This window comes from Centropristis striata, chromosome 9 (genome assembly GCF_030273125.1).
Source record: "Centropristis striata isolate RG_2023a ecotype Rhode Island chromosome 9, C.striata_1.0, whole genome shotgun sequence".
NCBI classification, from domain to species: domain Eukaryota; kingdom Metazoa; phylum Chordata; class Actinopteri; order Perciformes; family Serranidae; genus Centropristis; species Centropristis striata.
This window is the reverse complement of record NC_081525.1, coordinates 7,355,609-7,377,576: the sequence shown is the minus strand read 5'-3', so window position 1 is coordinate 7,377,576 and position 21,968 is coordinate 7,355,609. Positions and strand designations below refer to the sequence as shown.

Genomic DNA, 21,968 nt, shown 5'->3' with positions numbered 1-21,968 from the left:
GGGGGCTCGCTGTCTGGCTTTACAAAGTCTTTGCTCCAGTGTATTCTAATAGGTGTCAGTGCACTCTTTTGGCTGTTCTTATGCAAAAACTTTTACATAACCTGTTTTTTATTCTTTGTTTCTTGCTTTGTGAGCTGCTCCCTCACTTTGTGTTGTGATGCAACCATTTCCATAACACCACTTCCGAAAATCTGCTGAATATTTTAAAATGTTTTAAACAATGTGTATCTTTGGTATATATATATATATATATATATATATATATATATATATATATATATATATATATATATTAAGAAACTAGGACACTGGGGCATGGGACTGCATGTTTTATTGGTTTTGATATTTCACAGTGATTGCTTTGTTTAAAACTGAAGTGTGTGACAGTCCAGCTGAAATATACAGAGCTCTGTTGGATTTAGAAGAGTCTTCGTTGAAATATTACCTCTGCTGAAGCTGCGGCGCAGAGTGATTTAACAATTACTTCTCCAATTTTATTGCTTCAGTAGGCAAGAAAATCCACCTGTTTCGTCAGCCTAAATCGCAGTGGGTCTGCAGCACCGAGAGCTGTCCCATCTCCACTAATTGGGAGGACATAGATTAACTGTTTGCCCAGATGAAATTCTCCCTTGTAAGATGTAGGCGGCTGCTGGGAAATCTCAGCACAGGAAGTGACAAATCGAACAAAGCGTGTGTTTAACAGCGGTGAATGAGCGTCCTGTCAGGAGGAAACAGGACTCGCTAGCATTAGATCTTTCAATTTGTGGGTATTGGAATGGCATTATCTCTATAGAGGAGTGACAGTGCCTTTATTTATAATTCAACCCACTCAGAGAGAAAGAGAGCGGCGTTAAACAGACGCTGTGATAGACTGAGACACATGGTGGGTAACATTCCCTGAGCGCTGCCTGCAGGTAACTTAAAAAGCTAAAAGTTAGAGAGACAAATAAGGAGGTGGAGACAATAAATTCAACAAGTGAAGCAGACAGTATGAATAATATTTAAATGTAAAGCAATTCGGCTGCATTGTGAGATTGGAAAATTATAACGGCTTGTCTAAGGTCTAAGGCAGGGATGGGCAACTGGAGGTCTGGGGGCCGCATACGGCCCGCACCCTCACTTGAAGTGGCCCTCAGTACAACTACATGCATTTGAGCATGAAATCTTAAAAGTGCAGTGTAAAAAAGCGCAAAATTACTTGTTGCAATTAATGTTGGTCTGCTGTTCTTACGCTGGAAAAAAAGAAATCACAGTAAGTGGTTATTTTTTATTTGCTTTAAACCTTTTGTATTCCTATTTACACTGTTATACATGCATTTGAGCATGAAATATGTTAAGTTACTGCAGTGTAAACATATTTAAAATTGCAGTTTCATCATATCTGATTAAGTGCACGGTCCTATATGTGGCCCTGTGGTAGTGTCTATGAAAAATTGTGGCCCAATCCAGCATTTAGGTTGCCCTTCCCTAAGGTAATGTCTAATAGGATAAAATGTTGAAGTGATGTCAAAGGTCAGCTTCACTGTGACTACATAATTCAGCAAAATCACTCATCTTACCATTATTAAATGCCATAACTCAGAAACAGAAGAGGAGATTGAGACCATATTTCATATGTGGGTGGATACTGAATTGGTGACACTCATCTTGAACCGGTGTTGTATATCACTTCTGTGCTGCTGGTTTGAAGGTCTGTGAAGCATCTAACTTTTTAATTTGTAGCTTCTTTGCAGCAACATCCATAGTTGAAGCATGATCATTTTTGAGTCTGGACAGTCGTGGATGTAAACTGACACTTGGCCAGTTGGTGGAGGCGTTCAACCTCGAGGCGGTAATTCTTGTTTCACACTTTTGAAATTTAGCCTGGAAACCAAAGAAATCTGCCAAGCCATTTGTGTTTGTTTGGCAGGTGAGTCTGGTCCCTTTTCAAAAACCTAAAATGAAGTGAGAGGTTCCAGGCAAATAAAAATTGCTTTCACAAACCGCCTGGTAGCCGAGTGACAGAAACACTTTCCATATAACCTCAACAGGCCCAGTTTGACTTTGACTGTGTTGCACGTCACCCCTCTCCCTCTCTGCTTCTCTTCCCTTTCACATTTCTATCTCAACCATCAGTAGAAGTGAAGGCAAAATGCCCCCTGAAAGTGGCAGCCAACGCCATTTCAAAATCATGTGTGGAACTCACTTTAGTGGGTATGAGCTGACATCCAGTCACTCTCAGTAAACTGTCAGACTTTGATAAAAAACACCAAATTTGCATTTACTTTAAAGTACACAAAAGTCTTAACAGCAAAGAGTTTAAGGGCTGGCTCAGGGACAGTCCGGCAGAGAAATGGTCATAAAAAGTGATGATAAATCACATCTGTGTGTAAATGAGCCAGACTGAGACACCTGGGCTCATTTCCAAACAGCAGATTTCACCTTTTCCAGCAGCACGGGACGCTCGACAAGCAGCCAAACAGTAAATGTTTAGAATTATACGTACATTTGTCAGGCATGTTGCACCGACATCTTCCCCTTCATGTGTCCTTCATAGAAGACCTCCAAGGGGCGTATTGCATTACAAAGTCCATCCATTACCTCTCCATTAGGAGTTAAAGTGGGAGGAGAATGTGGCCTCAGTGTCTGCTGGGATCAATAAGGATGTTTTATAGCCTGTGCAACGTGAAACTATTGATCCTGAGATCAGTCCATGACCTTGATGTACAGTCAGTAATGACATTGAACAAAGACTTAAAGCATGTAAATGAAGTGGCTTTTGTATCAGGCAAGAAGTAGTCACATAAAGTGTCCTCTGGGGAAGTTTCTGTAAGCTAAACTGTTAGCATGCATGTATTAATCCAATGCAAACAAGGCTATTTTATATGTTATTTAAATCACCTTGAAACTGGAATTGATCAGCAATTACAAACAGGAAAGAAAAGTCAAAACAAGTCACATTAGAATGCAAAACTCAAGCAACAGAAACTGCAGAGTCGTGCAGTAAAGTTAATACTAACTAGACTCTAATCACAACAAAATAAAAAACAGTTACTGTTTTTTTTATAGCACTGAATATTTGGTTAAATTAAATAAATACAGACTGATGGTGTCTGAAGCAAAACTCTAAGAATATAAATCACAGTAAAGAGGAGAGAAGACCCAGAACGTAACATAGTGAAATTCATTCATGGGTCAATGACAAATAAGGGTTGGCAAGATGTCAAATGGTGTAACCACAAAAAAATTATAAATATTAAATACTTCATCCACCTACATTGTATTTAAGTTGACTTATACATATAATTACTTAATTTTTAAAGACATCAAATTATTTTATTTTTTTTATTTCTTCATTTACACATTTCGTCAATATTGAGCAGAACATATTCTAAATACAAGTTTTTTTTCAAAAGTTTTGAAAAAAATGCCAACATGTTTTTGATGACGCCATATTTTTATTCCCTATCAGAATTTCTCTCCAAGCTAACGTGGCTCAGTTAGCTGCCTGATTGTGTTTTTAACCTTGACACAGTGTTTTGGCTTCAAAGTCATGGATGTATTATTCTAACGGATCGTGTTTCATCTTATCTCCACCACCAGTCCATTGCAGTTTTTAAATGCTGTGCTATTTTCCAGTAACCTAGCACCACTTAAGGTCATGTTAATGCATACAAAAGGACTGTTTAAAAGGATGCAGCTGCATTGACACAGTCGGGGTGCCTACGCAGTATTCTGTGCATTATAAAACACTATCTGAAATGCACTTAAACAGATAGCAGAACCGGTCTGAATGTGGCCGCTCCTGCTGTAGCAATTGACTTGATGACTCCTCTAAAAGTGCCGCATGCTGTAAAGTAAATATATATCTTTCTCTCTGTTCTCTTCTCTATCTCTATCTCCTTGAAGTTACTCTCAATGCCCTTTGTGTCACGTTGATTCATAATATTGGAACACATTTCCAATGGCCTCGGGCTAATGTGCTTTTGTAGATCTCTTGATTGGTACAGTAAGTGAAATGCTTGTGAGTGCAAAGTGAAGTCAAGGTGAGCTGTTCCACCAGAGTTTGACGCTTTATCTGATTCCAAATGGTTTTTCTCCCCAGTTATCTGGACAAGACAATGTACCTTTTCAGATATGCGTATGCAAGTCAATGCTCCAACTGTCTCGTCTTCTTGTCGAACACGAGAACCGGCTGCATGTTAAGCAGAAACCGCTCAATAATCTGCATCTCAAATGATCTGAAATGTGATACTTTTATGTCTCATTGAATGCTTTCCGAGAAACATTTCTCTCCAAGAGGTAAGATCTTCAGTCTTGGATTGACAAGAGTTAAACCCTTTTATTTTTCTTCCACATTGTCAGTTTCTGCTTCATTTTCATTCCTCTTATTGCTATGTATGTGCATCTGCCTTAGTTTTGTTTTACATTCTGTCCCCTGATCATTACGTACAGTGTTGCTGCACTGCCATCTGGCCCTCATATGTTGTATACATTCTCATTAAATTGCCTTTGAGTCTCGTTGTGATGATGCAACGTCTGTTTGTTTGGTGCAAAGCTGCAGAGGTGACGTGGTCACTTAAAGGAATACTCCACCAATATGCTACCTTTTAAGTATCAAATGGTCATCCCCCTTCAGGCTTTAGATGTGGTCTTTTTGTAAATTGCTTTTTTGTGGAGGACAGCAGCCCAAAAACCTCCAAAGAACCCATTTAAAGCACTTCTGCAGTGTAATTCTCTTCTTCGCTGCTGTTCCGTATGTTAAGTGCAGAGGTGGGCAGAGTAGCCAAAAAATGTACTCAAGTAAAAGTACTGTTACTTAAGATTATAATTACTCAAGTAAAAATAAAAGTACTCTGCAGTGAAAAGACTACTCAAGTACTCAAGAGTACAAGTACTCATATTAAACCCTATGGATTAAGAATGGGATGTCACTTTAGTTCATATGTGAGTCAAGGCAGGTGACGGGCCGTTAAAAAGTGCGCGTTCACTGTTGCTATGGCTATGACCAACATGACAACACTTGTCATCTGACCCAAGTAGCTGCATTTGATTGGCAAGATAATTTTCTAATGTTTTTTATCTGTTGAAAGCTGAAGACGTAGAAATAGATCTCGCATGTAATAAAAAAAAAAGTAACTACCATCACATAGCCAAATAGAACGAAGTAAAAGTACTGTTCCTTCTTCAAATATATACTCAAGTAAAAGTAAAAGTATGGTCCAAAAAAACTACTGCTAAAATTACAATTTATCCAAAAAGTTACTCAAGTATTTGTAACGGAGTAAATGTAGCGCGTTACTACCCACCTCTGGTTAAGTGTATTCCAAACATATAAAAAAATGACTTTAAACTCAGAGATTTCGGTGACATCATCATCAGGAGAAATTTTACCAATCAAAAACATTCCTGCATTTTCAGTGGAGTATTCGTTTCATTTCCCTTTAAGAAGTGAGTTTGTGCATCTCCTTCTAAAAAGCAAACATGCCGTTTGTATTTGATGCATGAAGGGTCTGCAGCTTTGCAACATGTGAAGAAACTCATCTTCTGTTAAGTCCTGCTGTGTATTTACCTTTCTATCTCCCTTCTCTTTTTTTCCCCCCAGTTGATCAAAGTATGTTTGAGAACTCCATCGCCCAGCAGCAGAGTCCTCAGACCTCCAGGCCGGGTCAGCCCTCGGCCCGGCGCTCCCCAGCATCAGCTCATCAAAACAACCTGGGGTCCGGCTCCGTCGACTCTCCATCCTCCGGAGGCCAACAGAGGCTTAAAAATGCCATTAATCTGGGCAAGGCTGTCGGTGCAAAGGTGAGTGGAGCATTAACTTCTCCACGTCATGTATTCCTTTAACTCCTGGGGCCGGATTCACAAAAGTGTTCTTTAGATAAAACTTCAGAAAATTCTTAAGAAAAAAAATAAGATGTTCCTAAGAATGTTGTTAAATGCTTTTCGCCATTTTTTTCCTTAAGAATTGTCATATGTCTTAGGAACTTCTTAGTTTTCTCACTTAGGACGTTCTTAGATTCTTAACTTATGATCACGAGATCATTAATCAACACATTTAGGCCTAAAACGGCTGGAGAAAATGCCTGTAAAACATCTGGGCGATTTTAAAATAACCCCCTAAAACCTGAAGTTTTTCTGGAAATTCAACAGAAGTATCAACGCCTACTAAGTAATCGATTTTTCAGCCTCTGTAGCAGATAGAAATGAAATTCAAAAAGTATTTGAGAGCTTATACCTGTTATATCTGAGCTCCCTCCGCTATAGTCGTCTTCCGCCATGATTTCAGTTCTGGAAAAGTCCCATGATGCATTGCGACACTCCCACATGTATTCTGATGCATTTCATTGGCCAAGAGAACGAAAAATAGGTGGAAAAAACTACAAAAACTACAAATACTACAAAACAACGTATCCACTTTCCCTGCTTTAATGGTAGAATAACGCAAGAGCGTCCACGGTTTTAATGGTAGAAATGCAATAATGCTTTCCCGGCTTAAATGGGTTAAATAGTATCAAATACAACAACTGCCTCCATGATTTTCTAAGAGTACATTGTAGTGTAATCTAGGAATAGGCCGACATGTCACACGGACTGAAAGGCCATTTCAATTATATGTCAACTGCCAGAAAAAGATTTATGTGATACATTCACAAAAAACCTACTCTGACCAACTTCAACGAACAAATTTATTAATACATGTCTAGGGCTAATCTAAATATTAAAGAAATCAAATTAATGTCATACAAATTTGTTCAAGTAAATACATATCAAGACTTATATTTTCACTGTAGCTGTTTTAAGACTGGTGACGGTTTCTCATCAAGTTGTGATGAAATGTGAGAAGAAATCTAAGAACTTTGTTTTCAAGAATCTCATTTGTTCTCAAGTTCTATCTTAGGAAAGAACTTAAGAAGAAAGTTAAGAAAAAAACAAAGAAAAGATAAGATTTTCTTCATGTATACCAAATCTTCTTAAATTTTGTCTTAAGAGCAAAGTTAAGAAAAAAGTAGCACTTAGATTTTTTTCTTAAGAATGCTTTGTGAATCTGGGCCCTGTGTTTAAAGTTTAGAGTAAATTTCATTTCTTTATTATTGCATCAGTGGAGATGATTCAACTCCAAATACTTTTCTTTCATTCTTCCTTTCCTCTTTCTCTTTATTTCAGGTCAATGATTTGTTGAGAAGAAAGGAGCCGAGCCACCTCGGGGACATCGGGGTCACTGAGGTTAACAAGAACGTTTGGAGCTGTATGGACGAGTTCAACCAGACCACCGCAAACAGGTAAACACACGTCTCATTTTGTATTTACATTTTGTGGAAGAACTTCTTAATGCTCAGTATGAATTTCTACTAAAGTTTACGCTCCCAAATTAACTTGCAGACTTTAAAGGTTGCTGGTTTGATTTCACTGTTACCCCATTTCAAACAATGTGAATAGGGCTGGGCGATATATCGATATAAAAGATCTATATTTTTAAATGTGATGTGGAATTAGACCATATCGCATATATCAATAAAGTTCAATTTTTTTTATTTCTTTATATATAAATGCTGCCCTTACTAGGGTTTGTCATATTTAGTTCTTTTGTAATGTTTGTTATTCTTTTCTCATATAAATATATTTATTTCGGAAAAAGATTGGCCCTTTTTTATTTCATAGGCTATTTTTATTTAAGATATTTCTTTATTCAAATGTGCACTTTATGAAGCTTTGATTTGAGAAAAAGTTTATGCAGTATTTATGTTCACTTAAATTAACAGTTTCAATAAAACTACTTGTGACATGTCATATTTGACTCTGACTGAACATTTGCTCTCACTTTGCAATAAAAATATCAGGATATATATCGCATATCGATATTCATCCTAAATATATGGGGATATGACTTTCAGTCCATTTCGCCCAGCCCTAAATGTGAACCTATTTTTAGTGCTGGGCTGGTGCTATGCTGTGTGTATTGATTTTTTAAGGATGAATGTGTAAAAAAAACATATCTAAAAAAGTTTCCATTTCAACACATTGAATTTATCGATTAAACCACTAGAAAACATTATCATTCTGTAAGCAAAAAATATGAAATCAGAGCTGAGAGAAGTGTTTATAACTGTAAATCGGGCAGAAAAGGTGAATGATTTGCGATTCTTCCTTTGAAATGTGGTTTTGCATTAATAATGACACTTCAAAGGCGCCTGTGAGACGTCTGAAGTTTTTAATGCGTTTGAGCTCCTCAGCTTCTTGTACAGTCGACATGAAAATGCCTTTTGATTGTGTATTTATCACCCGCTTACATGCACACACTCACATATTCAGGGCTGTTGCTGTCCTGCGTGTATTTGGGGATTTGTTCCAGAAGCATTGATCTGTTGTCTCTCAAACTGAAGAGCAGTCAAGCAGAAGTCATTTTCAGCAGCTCTGCTCTCACTTGTCCCCACGTCCCGGACTGTGAATAGATTTGGTTCAGTTTAAGAGCGATGATCTCTGTGGTTTTGCCGGACCGTGACTGGTCCGGAGCTTAGAGACTCGGGCCCAGAACATTATGGAGCATGACCTCATTGATCATTTATCTTCTTATTTATTCCAGTATTTGGACATTATTTAAAGACACTTGGGTGTGAAGATTAAATAATATCTGTAGTCAGAGGTTCAGCTAGGGCGATATGATAGATCTGACTCAAATCCGGCATGAAATTCAGGGAAAAAAATCAATGATCGTTCTTAGTAACTCTCTCCAGGCACTCTTGTACCTTTTGCTTCTGTGTAAATGTGTCAGTGTGTGTGTTTGTGTGTGTGTCAGTGTGTGTCTTCTTTCTATCTTATGAAATCATGTACCTGCTGTGAGACATTCACAATAATCCCACACCGAAAAATGTCAGACCACCATCTATAATGTCCGACATGAGCAGTCCTCAAAACATGCAGCAGTACCATCAAATTACTGACATCACTACACAACTTGTTACAATTTTTTTTTGCCCTGACAGTGAAGATACAAGGCGAGTAACACTAGCAGCTGGTGCTTTATCTAACTGACCCCTAACTTCTCCCAGTTTGATTCAAAACTATCAGTAAATGCATTTAAATCCACTGGATTTTGTGTGCATTTTCAATTTGTACATAAAAAAAACTCAATGGGAATGGGAAAAAGTACAAAGAAAAATCTTGAGATATTGCAAAAAAAAGTTTTTCCACTTGGCTGAGGTGCGTTTAAGGTTTGTGTATCAATAAAAGCAAATAAATGATGACATACTGTATATGAATCATATGATTTATTGTCCACTGAAGCTTCTGGAGAGATAGAGTAGAACAGTCTCCTCGTCGTTTCACACCTATGTGATGTAACTTTCCTCACATTAATAGATGCTGCAAAAACATTTCTGTCCATCCATTTCAATGCAAAATGAGAAATTGATTTATTACATGAGAAATTTTTTTAGGACACCATCGTCTCAATCGCTAGTAAAAAATCTTCTTGAAGACAATTTGATGTTAATAGTTCTAATAATGGCCCCATTTAGAAGAAAATAGAAGATAAAGAATCGTATGATTTGGGGCGTGGTTACCTTTGATTGACAGGTGGCTAACAGGGCGAGCCGTCATCAGGAGTGAAGCAGAACAATGCGTATCCACGGCAACGTGTCAATAAAGTTATATATAACGTTATATAGATATTTAAAAAAGGACGTTTAGCGGTTTGGTCTCATAACTTTGACCCGTTCACACTGTATTTTCACTTAATGACAGTTTATTTGAACGTTTTGTTCATTAAAAATGTCTTGTTCAGCATTTGGTTGGACTAAAAGACACTCCAAGGAGTCGCTGGTCATTTTTCTTTGGTATGTTACATACAGATCCCTCTCGCTCCTCCACAGTACAAATATGGTCTCTATCGGAAACAAGATGGCGACGGGTTTAACGCTGAACTCGATGCTTCAAAAAGTCCACAAACCGATGGGTGACGTCACGGTCACTACGTCCATTATTTATACAGTCTATGGTTCACACACAAGAAGCAGGAAAGAGACTTTTGAGTTTCCATTAACATCCAAAAGTTCTCATCTTAGTCCCACTCAGCACCGCCGTGTTTATTCAGCTGAACTGTTTCTGAGTGCAGCGCCGGTTCTACTAAGTTCTTCCTCATCACTGTGGGGATGTAGTTATGGTGGTTTCTGTCATTGTACGGAACAGCTTGAGAAGGGAGTGTGTTTTTGTAACCAATGAGGAGCCATGAGAGTCATCGCCAGGAGTGAAAGTGAATGTAGCTTCATGCTGCTCCTCCACTCACAGTGCAGTGTGAAGTCTTAGCCATCCTGTTATATTTAATGACTTCTCACCTGCAACTCTGTCTAATGCATTAAAACTTTTGCACAAATCATCAACACACTGCACGCTGAAGTTTCTCAGAAAAATCCTTTGATGTTTTCAGCATGAATTTGATGTTTATATGCACATTAGGAGAAGCATAATTCAAATTTAACAGAACTAAAAGGGCTCAGTTATGCAGAACGGGCAGTTACATTTCACATGTATCCCTTTGGAGTTCTGGGATATTTTGTCCTCATTTGAATCTTTTTCATTCTGCCTGTATATACAACTTAAAAAATGTTTACCATGCCATGTTGGTATCATATTTTTTTCAGCATAAGCTCACCTATATGACCTGATAATAATTTTTTTTGCTTTGACTTACTGGATCAACATTTTGAACTCAAAAAACACTCAAAAACACTGAACTAAAGTCTGCTCAATATTAATTTAACCGCTTTATAAAATACTTTTTTGAGCTGCTACTGATAAGAATACATGTTATGATAAGACTATTAATGTGGAGTAAATCAAATAAAGCAGTAAAAAGTAATAAATACAGGTGGAACGGTAAAATGGAAAAACGAACAGTAAATAATGACGAGTGTGTTGTAATTCATATAAAGTTGATATAAAGTATCAAAAAGGCTTCTATAGTGGCTGGCTGACAGGGCACAAGGTTTGTTAAAGTTTATTTTCTTCTGTCATATATATTCGTGGTTAAATTTGTCAGACATAAGAGTGGTATCAATCTTCTTATCCAACTCTTCCCTAGAAAGTCAATATGGTATTTCCCAAAATGTTAAACGGTTTTCGCTGCTCAATGTTGAGAAAACAATCAAGAGACTTTTGAGTCCCAGACCTACTTATAACCAAAGATGATTTTTTATCTGTTTGACTAATTGCCTCCATGTCTCTCCACCTCCTCTCTTCTCCTCTCCTCTCAGTCACATCTCCTCCTTCGACTCCTTCCCCCGGCTGGACCCGCCTCCCCCGTCGGGGAAGAAGCGCCTTCCTCGGGCGCTGAAAACCACCCAGGACATGATGATCTCCTCCGATCCCGTGGTCTCCTCTCCGGACCTCCCCGACTCCTCCTCCTTCCTCTCTTCTCCGGAGAAGACGCCCCTCATCGACAAGGAGGAGCAGAGGAGCGGTGAGGAGCAGCAGCAGCAGCAGGGCGAGAAGGTGGACGGGGCATCAGAGGAGCTCACGTCAGCTCCACCTCCGGCCGAGAAGAATGCAGATAGTTTGGAGATGACGGGAAACAATGATGGAGAAAAAGAAGATGTGGAGAACGGGAGCAGTGGAGGAGGCGAGGAGGAGCATCAGCCCCAGCTGCAGCTCTCCGTGCCGGACCTCATCAACAAAGATCCGCCCCTGCTGGAGCCCCGAGCCAAGTCCTGCGACGTCTGGCAGAAGGCGCCGGGGCCGGACTCCCGGCTCGCCTCCACACCCACTAAGACTCCCTGCCGCATCAGCCTGGGCGAGGAGGTCCTGCTGGGGAACGGCGCCCCCTGCAGCGAAGACTCAGAGCATCACCCGGACCTGCTGTCGTTTGAGTGACGAGCAGAGCCGAGGTCAGATACCACTCCAGTATGTCTCCAAAAGTTTGAAACTTTTGCTGTTAGTTTCCACTCAAGAGGCTCAAGATGTAATTCAGATAGACTGCGGATCAAATATTCACTGCCACTTTTAAATATATAACCCTCCTGCTCCAGGGTTTGCTTCAGGAAAAGGGAACAAGCGCTTCCAGGGATCAGGGACGGGGTCAGATCTGTTGCTTTTTAACTTTTTTTAACTTTTCTTTTAGCAACTTCAAAGATGTGTGGATGAGTTTTTAATGTCATGATGATACAATCTGGCCCTCCAACATGGCTGGAGCTTCTTCCTGTTCATATGAACACAAAGCTGACGAGCACCACATCATGAACAAGAAGCAAGAGAGAAAAAGGTGTTGGCGGTGTCTTTCTGGTGCAGAGGGAATAAAAAATGTAACATTTCAATTATAAAAAAAAATATAGCTATTAAGGCATGTCATTTGTACTTGTTTTAGCTCTGACCAGGTTTCATAATGTTGGCTTTAGGAATGCAGTTATAGCAGATATTGTAATTACTGTAAAGAAATATCCCTTTAAATGGGCTGAAAATGTCAAATCCTGTTCATGAATTACTGGCGAGCGTAAAAAAAAACGACTACATATGTTCCTGAAAAAGTAAAACAATATAACTAGTATATCTGAAAGAATGTATGGGTTGTTCTATCTAAGTTATTACAATATATTATCATGCCAGTCATTTCTAGAACCCTTTTTGACATTTCTTTAAAGCATTTAAAGGGATATTATGTCATGACAGTCACACTGTAAGTCCATATTATACAAAAGCTGCTACAATGGAACCAGTTACAAACAATGTATGAGTTATATACCAGAATAATTCAGTTCTAGCAGAAGTTTCAGCAGTGTAGTATCACTCCAGCATGGGAATTTCTTTAAAAAAACTGAATCCAGATTCTGAGGGAAAGGAGGAGGGAGAGGCAGAATGAATGTGGACGTGTTGAGAGATGGAGAGGTTTGAGGGGTGAGTTCACTCTCAGTTCAGTCGGACGCTTTTGTTTCAGACCGGAAGCCTTCTGGTCCAGTAGGAGCTTTCCATCTTGTCCCCTCCTGCGCTGGCCTATGGCACACATTGTGACCCTGAATGTGGCCTTCTTTTGTAAAGCTCCCAGCAAGTAAGAATATTTATCAGAATCTTAACCAATAGGACACTTTTTGGAGGATTTTAATGTGAAAAAATAAAAGTGAGAAACAAAACAAACAAAAACTTGGATGATATAAATGAACATTGACAAGTAAATGCAATATCCAAGTGAAAGCCAGAATCTAAAGATTTTTCTGGTACTTTCAAGCATAAACAGCAGGTAATTCACCTTTGCAAAACATTTTAAAGTCTGAACTTCCTCTGGTACCAAGAAACAGAGTTGGTCGCACATCCATGTAAAAAACATGCTTTTTTTAATACTAATTCCCCAAAAAATGTTTGGATATTTGTGGTGATAATGTCTCATAATCACAAGAGAAGCTCCGGCCCATTAACCCTAGATATTGTGCCTGTAAAAATGAGCTCATCTTTAATGAGCAAATATTAGTAGAAGGAAAATTAGGCAATTTGTCGGACGAGATTTAGGTTATTATTATTATTATTATTATTACATGAGTGCATCAGTAGTCCCAGTTGATAATGGCTTCCAGGCATCTTTTCCTGCTGACAAAAGCCGTCCCCCGAGCTGAGAGAAGACTCTTATTACTCTTGCAAAACCTGACAGAGTCGGGATGAAAGGATGGATGGGCGGCATGTGGAGGGCGGGCCGGTGAAAAGTTGTTTTTGAGAAAAAGACACAGAAGATAATGAGCTGTCAACATGGAGGGAGATGAAAGAGGTGTACTTTATTCCAGCAGAGCATTAAATGACAGACCAAAGACAGAAATTAGCAGCTCAGTCGGACAAGTTGTTTTTGTCATATTGTTTTAGCGAGCAATAATTCAGACAGAAGATTTTCTTTTTTCACCTTTATTTTCACTTCATCAACTAATGAAAAACCAAAGTTGAAGCATTTTAAACATTTTATAGCAATTGTTTTTTTTGCCTCACCACAGAGACTCTGTCAGGTGTGTTTCTGTAGGAGGATCAAGCTGTTTCAGCACAATCAGACTGAAAATCAGTACTTTTATGACACTGTTATTTGAGCATCTGCTCCTTACATCTGTGCAAACTGGATGATGATTCAAGCATGGAAAGCAGGCACACAGATCCAAGAATTCAGATCCCAAATCCTAAAAATAACCAGTTTTTCTGTGAGGTCCTGAAGTGGCCTCTCTGTGAGTGACCGCTGTGTCCTCGCAGGGATTTCCTGACTCCAGAAAAGAGCAGAAAATTCCCAGAAGACACCGAGTCGGACACAGAGCCAGCTGTAGCTGCGGTCAGGTCGTGCCCAGCAGAATGAGAGGAATGTGGAGCTGGAAAAAGGACGCTTTGTCTCTCTCAGCCTGTCTCATGTCCTTCTGACTTTGTCTTACATGCTACAAGGATTCCCTTTTATTTCACAGCTGTAGCAGAACAGCTGGCGTCCCCCCACAAGAAAAACCTAATTATGAAGATTATTTTCCCCGATAAGTTTTATAGAACCACCCTCAGACAGCTTTATTTAACTTCTACTTCAAATGTTTAATTTAAAAAAGAAACCTTAACAGCCAGGTCTGGCTGGTTGTGCAGAGTGGCTGCTGCTGTTGAGTTCTTCAGGTGTCACGTTAGAGTGCTTTAAAGGAGCACAAACAACACTTATCTCCTCTGAATTTGGGCGGCAAATGTTTCAGCACTGAATATCTCCAAAACAAAACAATATCCAAGCAATTTGCATTGCCAGATTAAGAGAGTGGCAAAATGTTTGAGTGAAGTGACCCTGTAAAATCACAGGGCAACAGTGGGAAAATATTATTCTAAAAATGTGCTAAAGCACCCAGAAGTAGAGACCTTAACGAAACTATGTGATTGTGGTAATCACCAAAAATTAGACCAAAAGTTAATCAATCACACATATTAAAATTAAGGCATAAAAATGTTAGTGTGGTTTTTTTTTTAAATGCTTCACTTGTGTTATAACTGATTGAGCATAAGTATGTGACATTACCTTTTTTTTTTCAACTGAGTCCATTTTAATCCAGCGAGAAACATAAATACAGAACTCTCTTCTTGAAAATATACTTAAGTAGTTAAAACTTTGGCAGAAGATGATGTTTTAATGCAGTTCTCATTCCCAGGTAGCCTAATACAGTCACAGCTGTCAGTATGTGATACTCAAACAGCAATTTCCTCTGTGAACGTACAAACTAACTCCAATGTAAACTCATCTCGTCTTCAGTTTGAACCAAAAATCAACATTAACTTATTTACCTTGACTACTTAACTTACATACAAAAAGTACGCTGCGATTCAGACAACTGGGAACTCAAACATCTCTGAGATAGTACAATTAGTGTCAGAGTTCCTACTTGTGAACTCAGGGCAAATCCATCTTCTCCGACTTTATTATTAAGTAATCTGATGTCACACAAGGCACAAAAGCAACTGAAGGCCAAGATAAGTAGCCTATGTATCCTGTATTTATAAAAGAAATTACAAAAATACTTTGTTCTGCATACATTCCAAGTACAAGGGTCATAAGAATAAACAAACCTGGTCTCACAGGAATCAGTGAAATAGCCACAGATTTGCTTTACTCAAAATCTGTGGAATAGCCACGGAATCACTCAAATTTCCGCGAAACTGACACGGATTTCGTCACAATGCAAGTTAATGACAGTCATATCCCGTGGCTATTCCATGGATATTTTTTCCTATTGGTTTGTTCCAAGTCACGTGACTTTCAAGGTCCCGGCGGTCAGAACAAAAAACATGGCGGACAGTTCTCTCATTTTTAGTGAAAAAATCAATATTTTGACTTAATTTCTGCATAAAAATGGATTTTGATCACATTTCTAGCGAGAAATATATGTTTTATTTTCTAAATATTCACTCAGTGAATGTACATAATCACTTTGTATGTTGGAATAGCCACAGGATATGACTGTCATTAACTTGCATTGTAGCGAAATCCGTGTCAGTTTCACAGAAATTTGAATGATTCCGTGGCTATTCCACGGATTTTGAGTAAAGCGAATCCGTGGCTATTTCACGGATTCCTGTGAGACCATGTTGGAATAAACTCTATAATAGTGTCTCTTGGCTTATGCATAATTTTGTGTACAATTCCCACAAAAACACACAGTTTGTCACAGTCACATGTTTTTTTGTTTAAATTTGGCGTAGTGCACATGGAGCGATTTGACGACTCAGACTTTGTCTGAAAAGCAGCATTATTTTAACCCAAACCGTGATCTTTTCCTAAACTTAACCGAGTAATTTGTTGGAATTCCCAACATTAACCACATCTTCCACGCATTTAAAACTGCAACCAGCTCACAGAGCATCGAAGTTAGAGACACAGTGCGTAAACAAATGGTTCTGAGAACGGGTTGGTTCATGTACACACACATCACCCAAAATGTGTTTTTATCGCCTCGAAACTGATAAAAGTGTTCTTGTAATCTGTCTTTTGATTGTGACACTGAGGTTGTTTTCAGGATTCAGCTAATGAGAAAGTTTGTCACTCAGCACAGAGATAATTGCGACACACCTGGATAAACCAGCAGAGGTTTGGACTTAAGTGAACAAAATGAAACACGGGATGAGACTGACAGCAGCTGCTGGTCTTTAGTCAGAGGCTGAAAGCAATAAGATGAGACGAATGGCTGCTCGGATGGCGTCACACTGTCTGAAATGTCTCGTTTCTCTCCTTTAAACAAAATTATGATGGAAGAAGCAGCTTGATCCAGTTAACCACTAAAACCACTAAAGTAGATTTATATTCTATTTTCTGATGAAGACATTGTGCTGTACATTTTTATGGAAATATTCTTTTTTACAATATCTGTGAATATGCAAATTGGGTCTTGCTCTAACAAATGAAGGAAAGTGATTTATTTTGATATCCAGTCATAGAATCTAGTTCTGGCAATCTGTGTTTTATTAGGTGACTCAGTTAGTTTGATAAAAGAAAAAATGATTTTGATTTTTTTTTTATGTTTTGTATTTGTCTTTGTGAAGCCAGTCGGTATAATTTCAGTAATTGTGATGAATGAAGGAAGTTTAATGCTGCACATGAAGGCTTTTTGAAAACTGCTAAAGTAAACTTGGGACTTTTTTTATTGATTTATACCCTTAAACTGCTGCAAAATAAGTCTTTAATTTTTTTATGTATGAAAATATGCTACAAAAATCAAACTGAATCATTGATATTTTTTGTTTTATTTTCCTAATGTATCTTTTTTTCAAAGTGGGGATGTAATAACTCCTGTAATGTAATCTTTTTAAACAAAAAATAGACCTAATCATGACCTTGTTTCGTGTGATTTTGTTTCTTTTTAAAGATGAAAGGGATAGTTTAGAATATTTTGGACGCAGCGTTGTATGAGAAGCAGCAGCTAAATGCATTTTTAATATTACATATACATACATGCATTTATAATATTACAATGCTTTACCTTGCCATCAGACAACCCTGGTACAGTTTGTGCAGGGGACACTGAATTATCTAAGCCCTCTTCAAAGCCACCAGACTCCATTGGAAATAAAAAAAAACCTAATTTAACCTTGCAGAACACAGTTCTTCAGTTCAGAGTTTTTACAGCTTTTTTCGAACAAGGACCCCTTACAAGATATAGAACATATCGAGATGTTTGTCCCTCTGAATGTGAAATGTGAAAGAACAACACAAAACTAATGTAATTAAAAGATATTTTAGATGTTTTAATCATATTTGCAGGTTCTAAGTGTTCTGGAGTTTTTACGTAATTTATGAACTATTATGAATTGTAAATGCATGAGAAAAACTATGTGCTTTTGCCTTAAATTCCATCAGACTATCAGGAGTGTTAATTCAACTCACAGGGAGTTAAATTTAACACTTTTTCTGAGTTTATATAGTTCTCACGGATCCTGAGTTAAAATTACACTCAACAAGTGTTAATATTTTAACGCTTTAATAGTGTTAATTATTTGACACCCTTGTTGTTGTTTTATGACACCACATAAGTGCACTTTTAACTCCAAATTGTGTTATTCCCTTTCACTGTGAGTGTTCATTTTTTAACATATATTGTGTTACTTTGACACGTTAAAGTGTATTGTCAACCCTAAAATCATGTTATTTCCGTTCACTCGTGATAATTAACATTCATTGTTTTGTTTTACGATACATTAAAAGTGCACAAAAAAGTGTCACAAAATCTGAAAATCTACTCCAACTCAAGTGAATCTAACTCAGGTGTCAGGTATTAACATGTAACAAAGCTGGCAGAGCTTTTTGATCACTAAAGGTGTCAAAATCAACACTCACCAACTCAAAATTATTAACACTGAAAAAACAACCCTACAGATTTTGCTGTGTAAAGTAACCATGTATGGAAAGAGGAGACAGAGAGCCTGTTTTCATATAGAGATGAGTCACATGACCTATTTCAAATCAAAACATTTTTAAAATAGCCAAAATAGGAGGCACGGTGGCGCAGTTGGTAGCGCTCTCACCTCACAGCTAGAAGGTCCTGGGTCCGATGCTGTGGCCGTTGGAGGCGTGTCTCCAGCGCCTGTGGGGTGGTCGGGGTCGGGGCCTTTTGCATGCACGAGTTTGCATGTTCTCCCCGTGTCCCCCGAGGATCCCCTTACAGGGACCTCTCACTAGGGTTGTCACGATACTAAAATTTTCAACTCGATACCGATACTCAGGAAAATATTCGATACTCGATACCATTTTCGATACCACAAGGATAAAAACAAAGACCCCAAAACTTAACAGACATATTTTTTTTAACAAGAAAAATGCAACATGTAAAAATGAACAGAACCACAGGTTAAATATTTATAATAAAAAACTGTTGCAAAAAGAAACTGCAACTATGATAACAAGCTTCAGGTCTGAGGTAGTGCAAAAAAATAAATAAATACAATAAATAATAACAATTAGAACAATATTTTGAGGTTGTATGGTTTAGCTGCTTAATTAGTTGTTGGAGCGATACTTTTGAAAATGACTATTGTATTCGGATACAACTTTTTAGTATTGATACTTTTGACAACCCTACCTCTCACAAAAACATGCATTGATCCTGGTCGCTATAGAGCCTCCCTCTGGTCGGTCGGGGCGCCTGATGGGAGGGAGAGGAACCGGTGGGAATAACATGATCTTCCCACACGCTACGTCCTACCGGGGAAACTCCCCGTCAGGTGACAAGAAGCAATCTGCTAACTGTCATGTATCTGAGGAAGCATGAGCCCAGTTCAGGGCTCTCCCCAGGCCGACAGAGACGAGGTAGCGCCCAGGATCATGATATAGGCAATTGGGTGAAAAATAAATGGGTTACAAAAATCGTCAGATAAAAATTTAGAATAAAAAAAAAATAGCCTAAATTTGCAGCGATATTTCGGCAATTTCCCGACATGACATCCTGACATGCTTGATACCAATGGATCCCTGAGATCTTCTAGTTTCATATGATACCCAACGGCACAAATTCAGGAATGGTAACAGGTTCAAACGAATGTTAATTGTTAATGTATGAAGCCTTTAAAAAAGAGACCGCATTGATGCCACTGGTTTACTTTGTTATTGTGTGACTTGGGTGAACTTGAACTAACCCTCTAAAGACGATCAGTTGGGTTGACTGCCTCACCCAACCAGACAGCGGTAGACCTACAACTCCCATCTCCTGCAATGTAAAATGACTGATTTTGTGAATGGAGTTTGGTGGCTTAAAAGAGAGCATATAAGTTCCCCATGTACAAACTTAAACTAGGCTGTCTGACGGCAAGGTAAAGTGGTGAAAATATTCGGTAACGCTTTATAATAAGGTCCTTAATAACCATTAATTAACAAGTAATAAGGCATTGTTCTCGCTTTAGATCCGGTAGTTGCAAAAAGCATAGTTAACTTATAGTTAACTTATAATAGATGAGCAATAAGGTATATTTTAATATCAATAACCAAACAAAATAAGATTAATAAAGGCATGGCAAAGACATAATGGGTGGGTCATGGGTGTTTGTAATGCCATTATTAACACTTATATAAGCTTATAAACACACAATAATGTTAATAAGCATCTTGTAAGGACTTACAAGGGCCTTATTACTTGTTAATTAATGGTTATTACGAGGACCTTAAAGCGTTACCAAATATTCTAAATATAGCATAGACTTAAACTGATATTGATTTTTTGTTTGCTGCTGCTCCCAACCACATCAGAAAATTGCTTAGTTTTCATGCTGGAACTGCAAACTCAGCAGTAATCTGTACACAGTAGTTAATACACTGACTATGGATAAGTCGCTCAAAATCCAAACTATCCCTTTAATGTTATCTTTGGCACATCCTGTCTCTTTTTTCGTCTTTCCTCGGTCTTGTTCCTGACGGCAGCCAGCCTCCCACTCAGCCCGACCAACAAACTTCCTGTTCTGACGGAGCTGACGTCCTTGTCAGTTTTTTCTTTTCATCTGAATCTGTGTCAGTCTTCAGTACAGACGGGCCTTTGTTTGTGTGTGTGTCCTGCCTCTGTTTGATACATCGTCTGTTTCTTAGAGAGATTCAGGAGTGGAAGCCGCACTGATGTTTAATTCATCCGTGTTTGTCCTAATTCATGGAAATCCTGGTCTTCCTCTTGGTGCCTCAGCATGTCGCCGCTCTGTGTTTGTTGATGTGGCGAGATGAGCTGAAGCCCGTCAGGAATACAGCGGAGGAAGAACCCAAGAACGGAGACGCCGGCGTGATGAGCCTGTTTATTTACACAACTTCCACATCAGTGGTGTAAACAACCAATCAGCTCAGACACACAGGTCTTGTCACTGTTTAATAATTCAAACATGATGCATTTATTCATTCTCCACAAAGGGATCTGGGCTTCTATGCATTTTAAATCATCAAGTGTGTGTGGGGGACAGTTCGGCTGGATGAAATTGATACAGTCGACAATGTTTAAACAACTTTCTCTACCACATGTCCTAATATCAGTTTCTCAACTAATGTGTGGAAAGTTCCCCAGAAACATCATTTTAAAGTTTTGCAGTAAACTAAGTTTCACAGTTTAAACTAAAAGTCATTTTTCCAAAGTAAAAAAAAAAAAAAAGTCTTTGTTTTTTTATTTATTTGTTTGTTGGAACAGAAGAGATTCAGTGCTGGACTTCCACAAAGATTTAAATACAACTCTGATTCCGAAAAAGTTTGGACACTGTGTAAGACATTAATAAAAACAGAATGCATCAAATTCAGAATGAGTGTTTATATGGATAACATAACAGAAGTTTTTACAAGTTGAAGTGTTAGATATCTTGTCTTTGTACTGTATTCAATTCACAGTGTCCCAACTTTTTGGAATCAGATTCTTACATCTTTTGTTTGCTTTATAGAAGTAGAAATAATGTAGCGGCCTGCTCCACCCTTTAGTAGGTCCATTAGCTTGTTATTAGCCCATTCAAATGGCCAGTCGCTGCTTTATTACAATTCACTTTCAGTTTGATTAGGTTTAGGCTACATAACTACTTCTCCTAGGTTAAGTCTAAAAAGTTTCTGGTTAAGCAATATAAAGGATAGTTTAAAAAGTAAAATAAATGCACTTATATGCCCAAAATAAAAGTAGTTATGAGGACAGCATTAATACCAGGTGTGACAAAGATTGCGGATACAAGCAGCTGAAATGAGTTTCCTCCATCAGGAGGGAGCTCAGAGTAGAGCCGCTGCTCCTTCGCGTCAAAAGGATCCCAGCTGAGGTGGTTTTGGCATCTGGTAAGGATCCTCCAAGGCGCCTCCTGTTAGAGGTGTTCCGGGCACGTCCAACTGGTAGGAGGCCCCAGGGAAGACCCAGAACACAGTGGAGGGATTATTTTTATTTTTATTTTTATTTTTATTTTTATTTTTATTTTTATTTTTATTTTTTATTTAACCAGAGAATATCCCATTGAGATTAAGAACCTCTTTTTCAAGGGAGCCCTGGCCAAGAGGCAGCAAATACCAAATACAGTTACATATTTACATAAGACAC

At 38.4% G+C, this 21,968-nt stretch overlaps 1 protein-coding gene across 2 annotated transcripts in view; it reads left to right on the top strand.

Moving 5' to 3' along the window:
• LOC131977406 (carboxyl-terminal PDZ ligand of neuronal nitric oxide synthase protein-like) overlaps positions 1 to 14,917 on the top strand; it is a 266,401-nt gene extending 251,484 nt beyond the window's left edge. For both annotated transcript variants that reach the window (XM_059340693.1, XM_059340692.1), the window contains exons 11-13: positions 5,585 to 5,784; positions 7,147 to 7,262; positions 11,232 to 14,917. In XM_059340693.1, coding sequence (XP_059196676.1) covers positions 5,585 to 5,784; positions 7,147 to 7,262; positions 11,232 to 11,847 — 932 coding nt within the window. In that variant the 3' untranslated portion in view covers positions 11,848 to 14,917. The remainder of the gene's footprint in view (positions 1 to 5,584; positions 5,785 to 7,146; positions 7,263 to 11,231) is intronic.
• Positions 14,918 to 21,968: the final 7,051 nt, after the last annotated feature.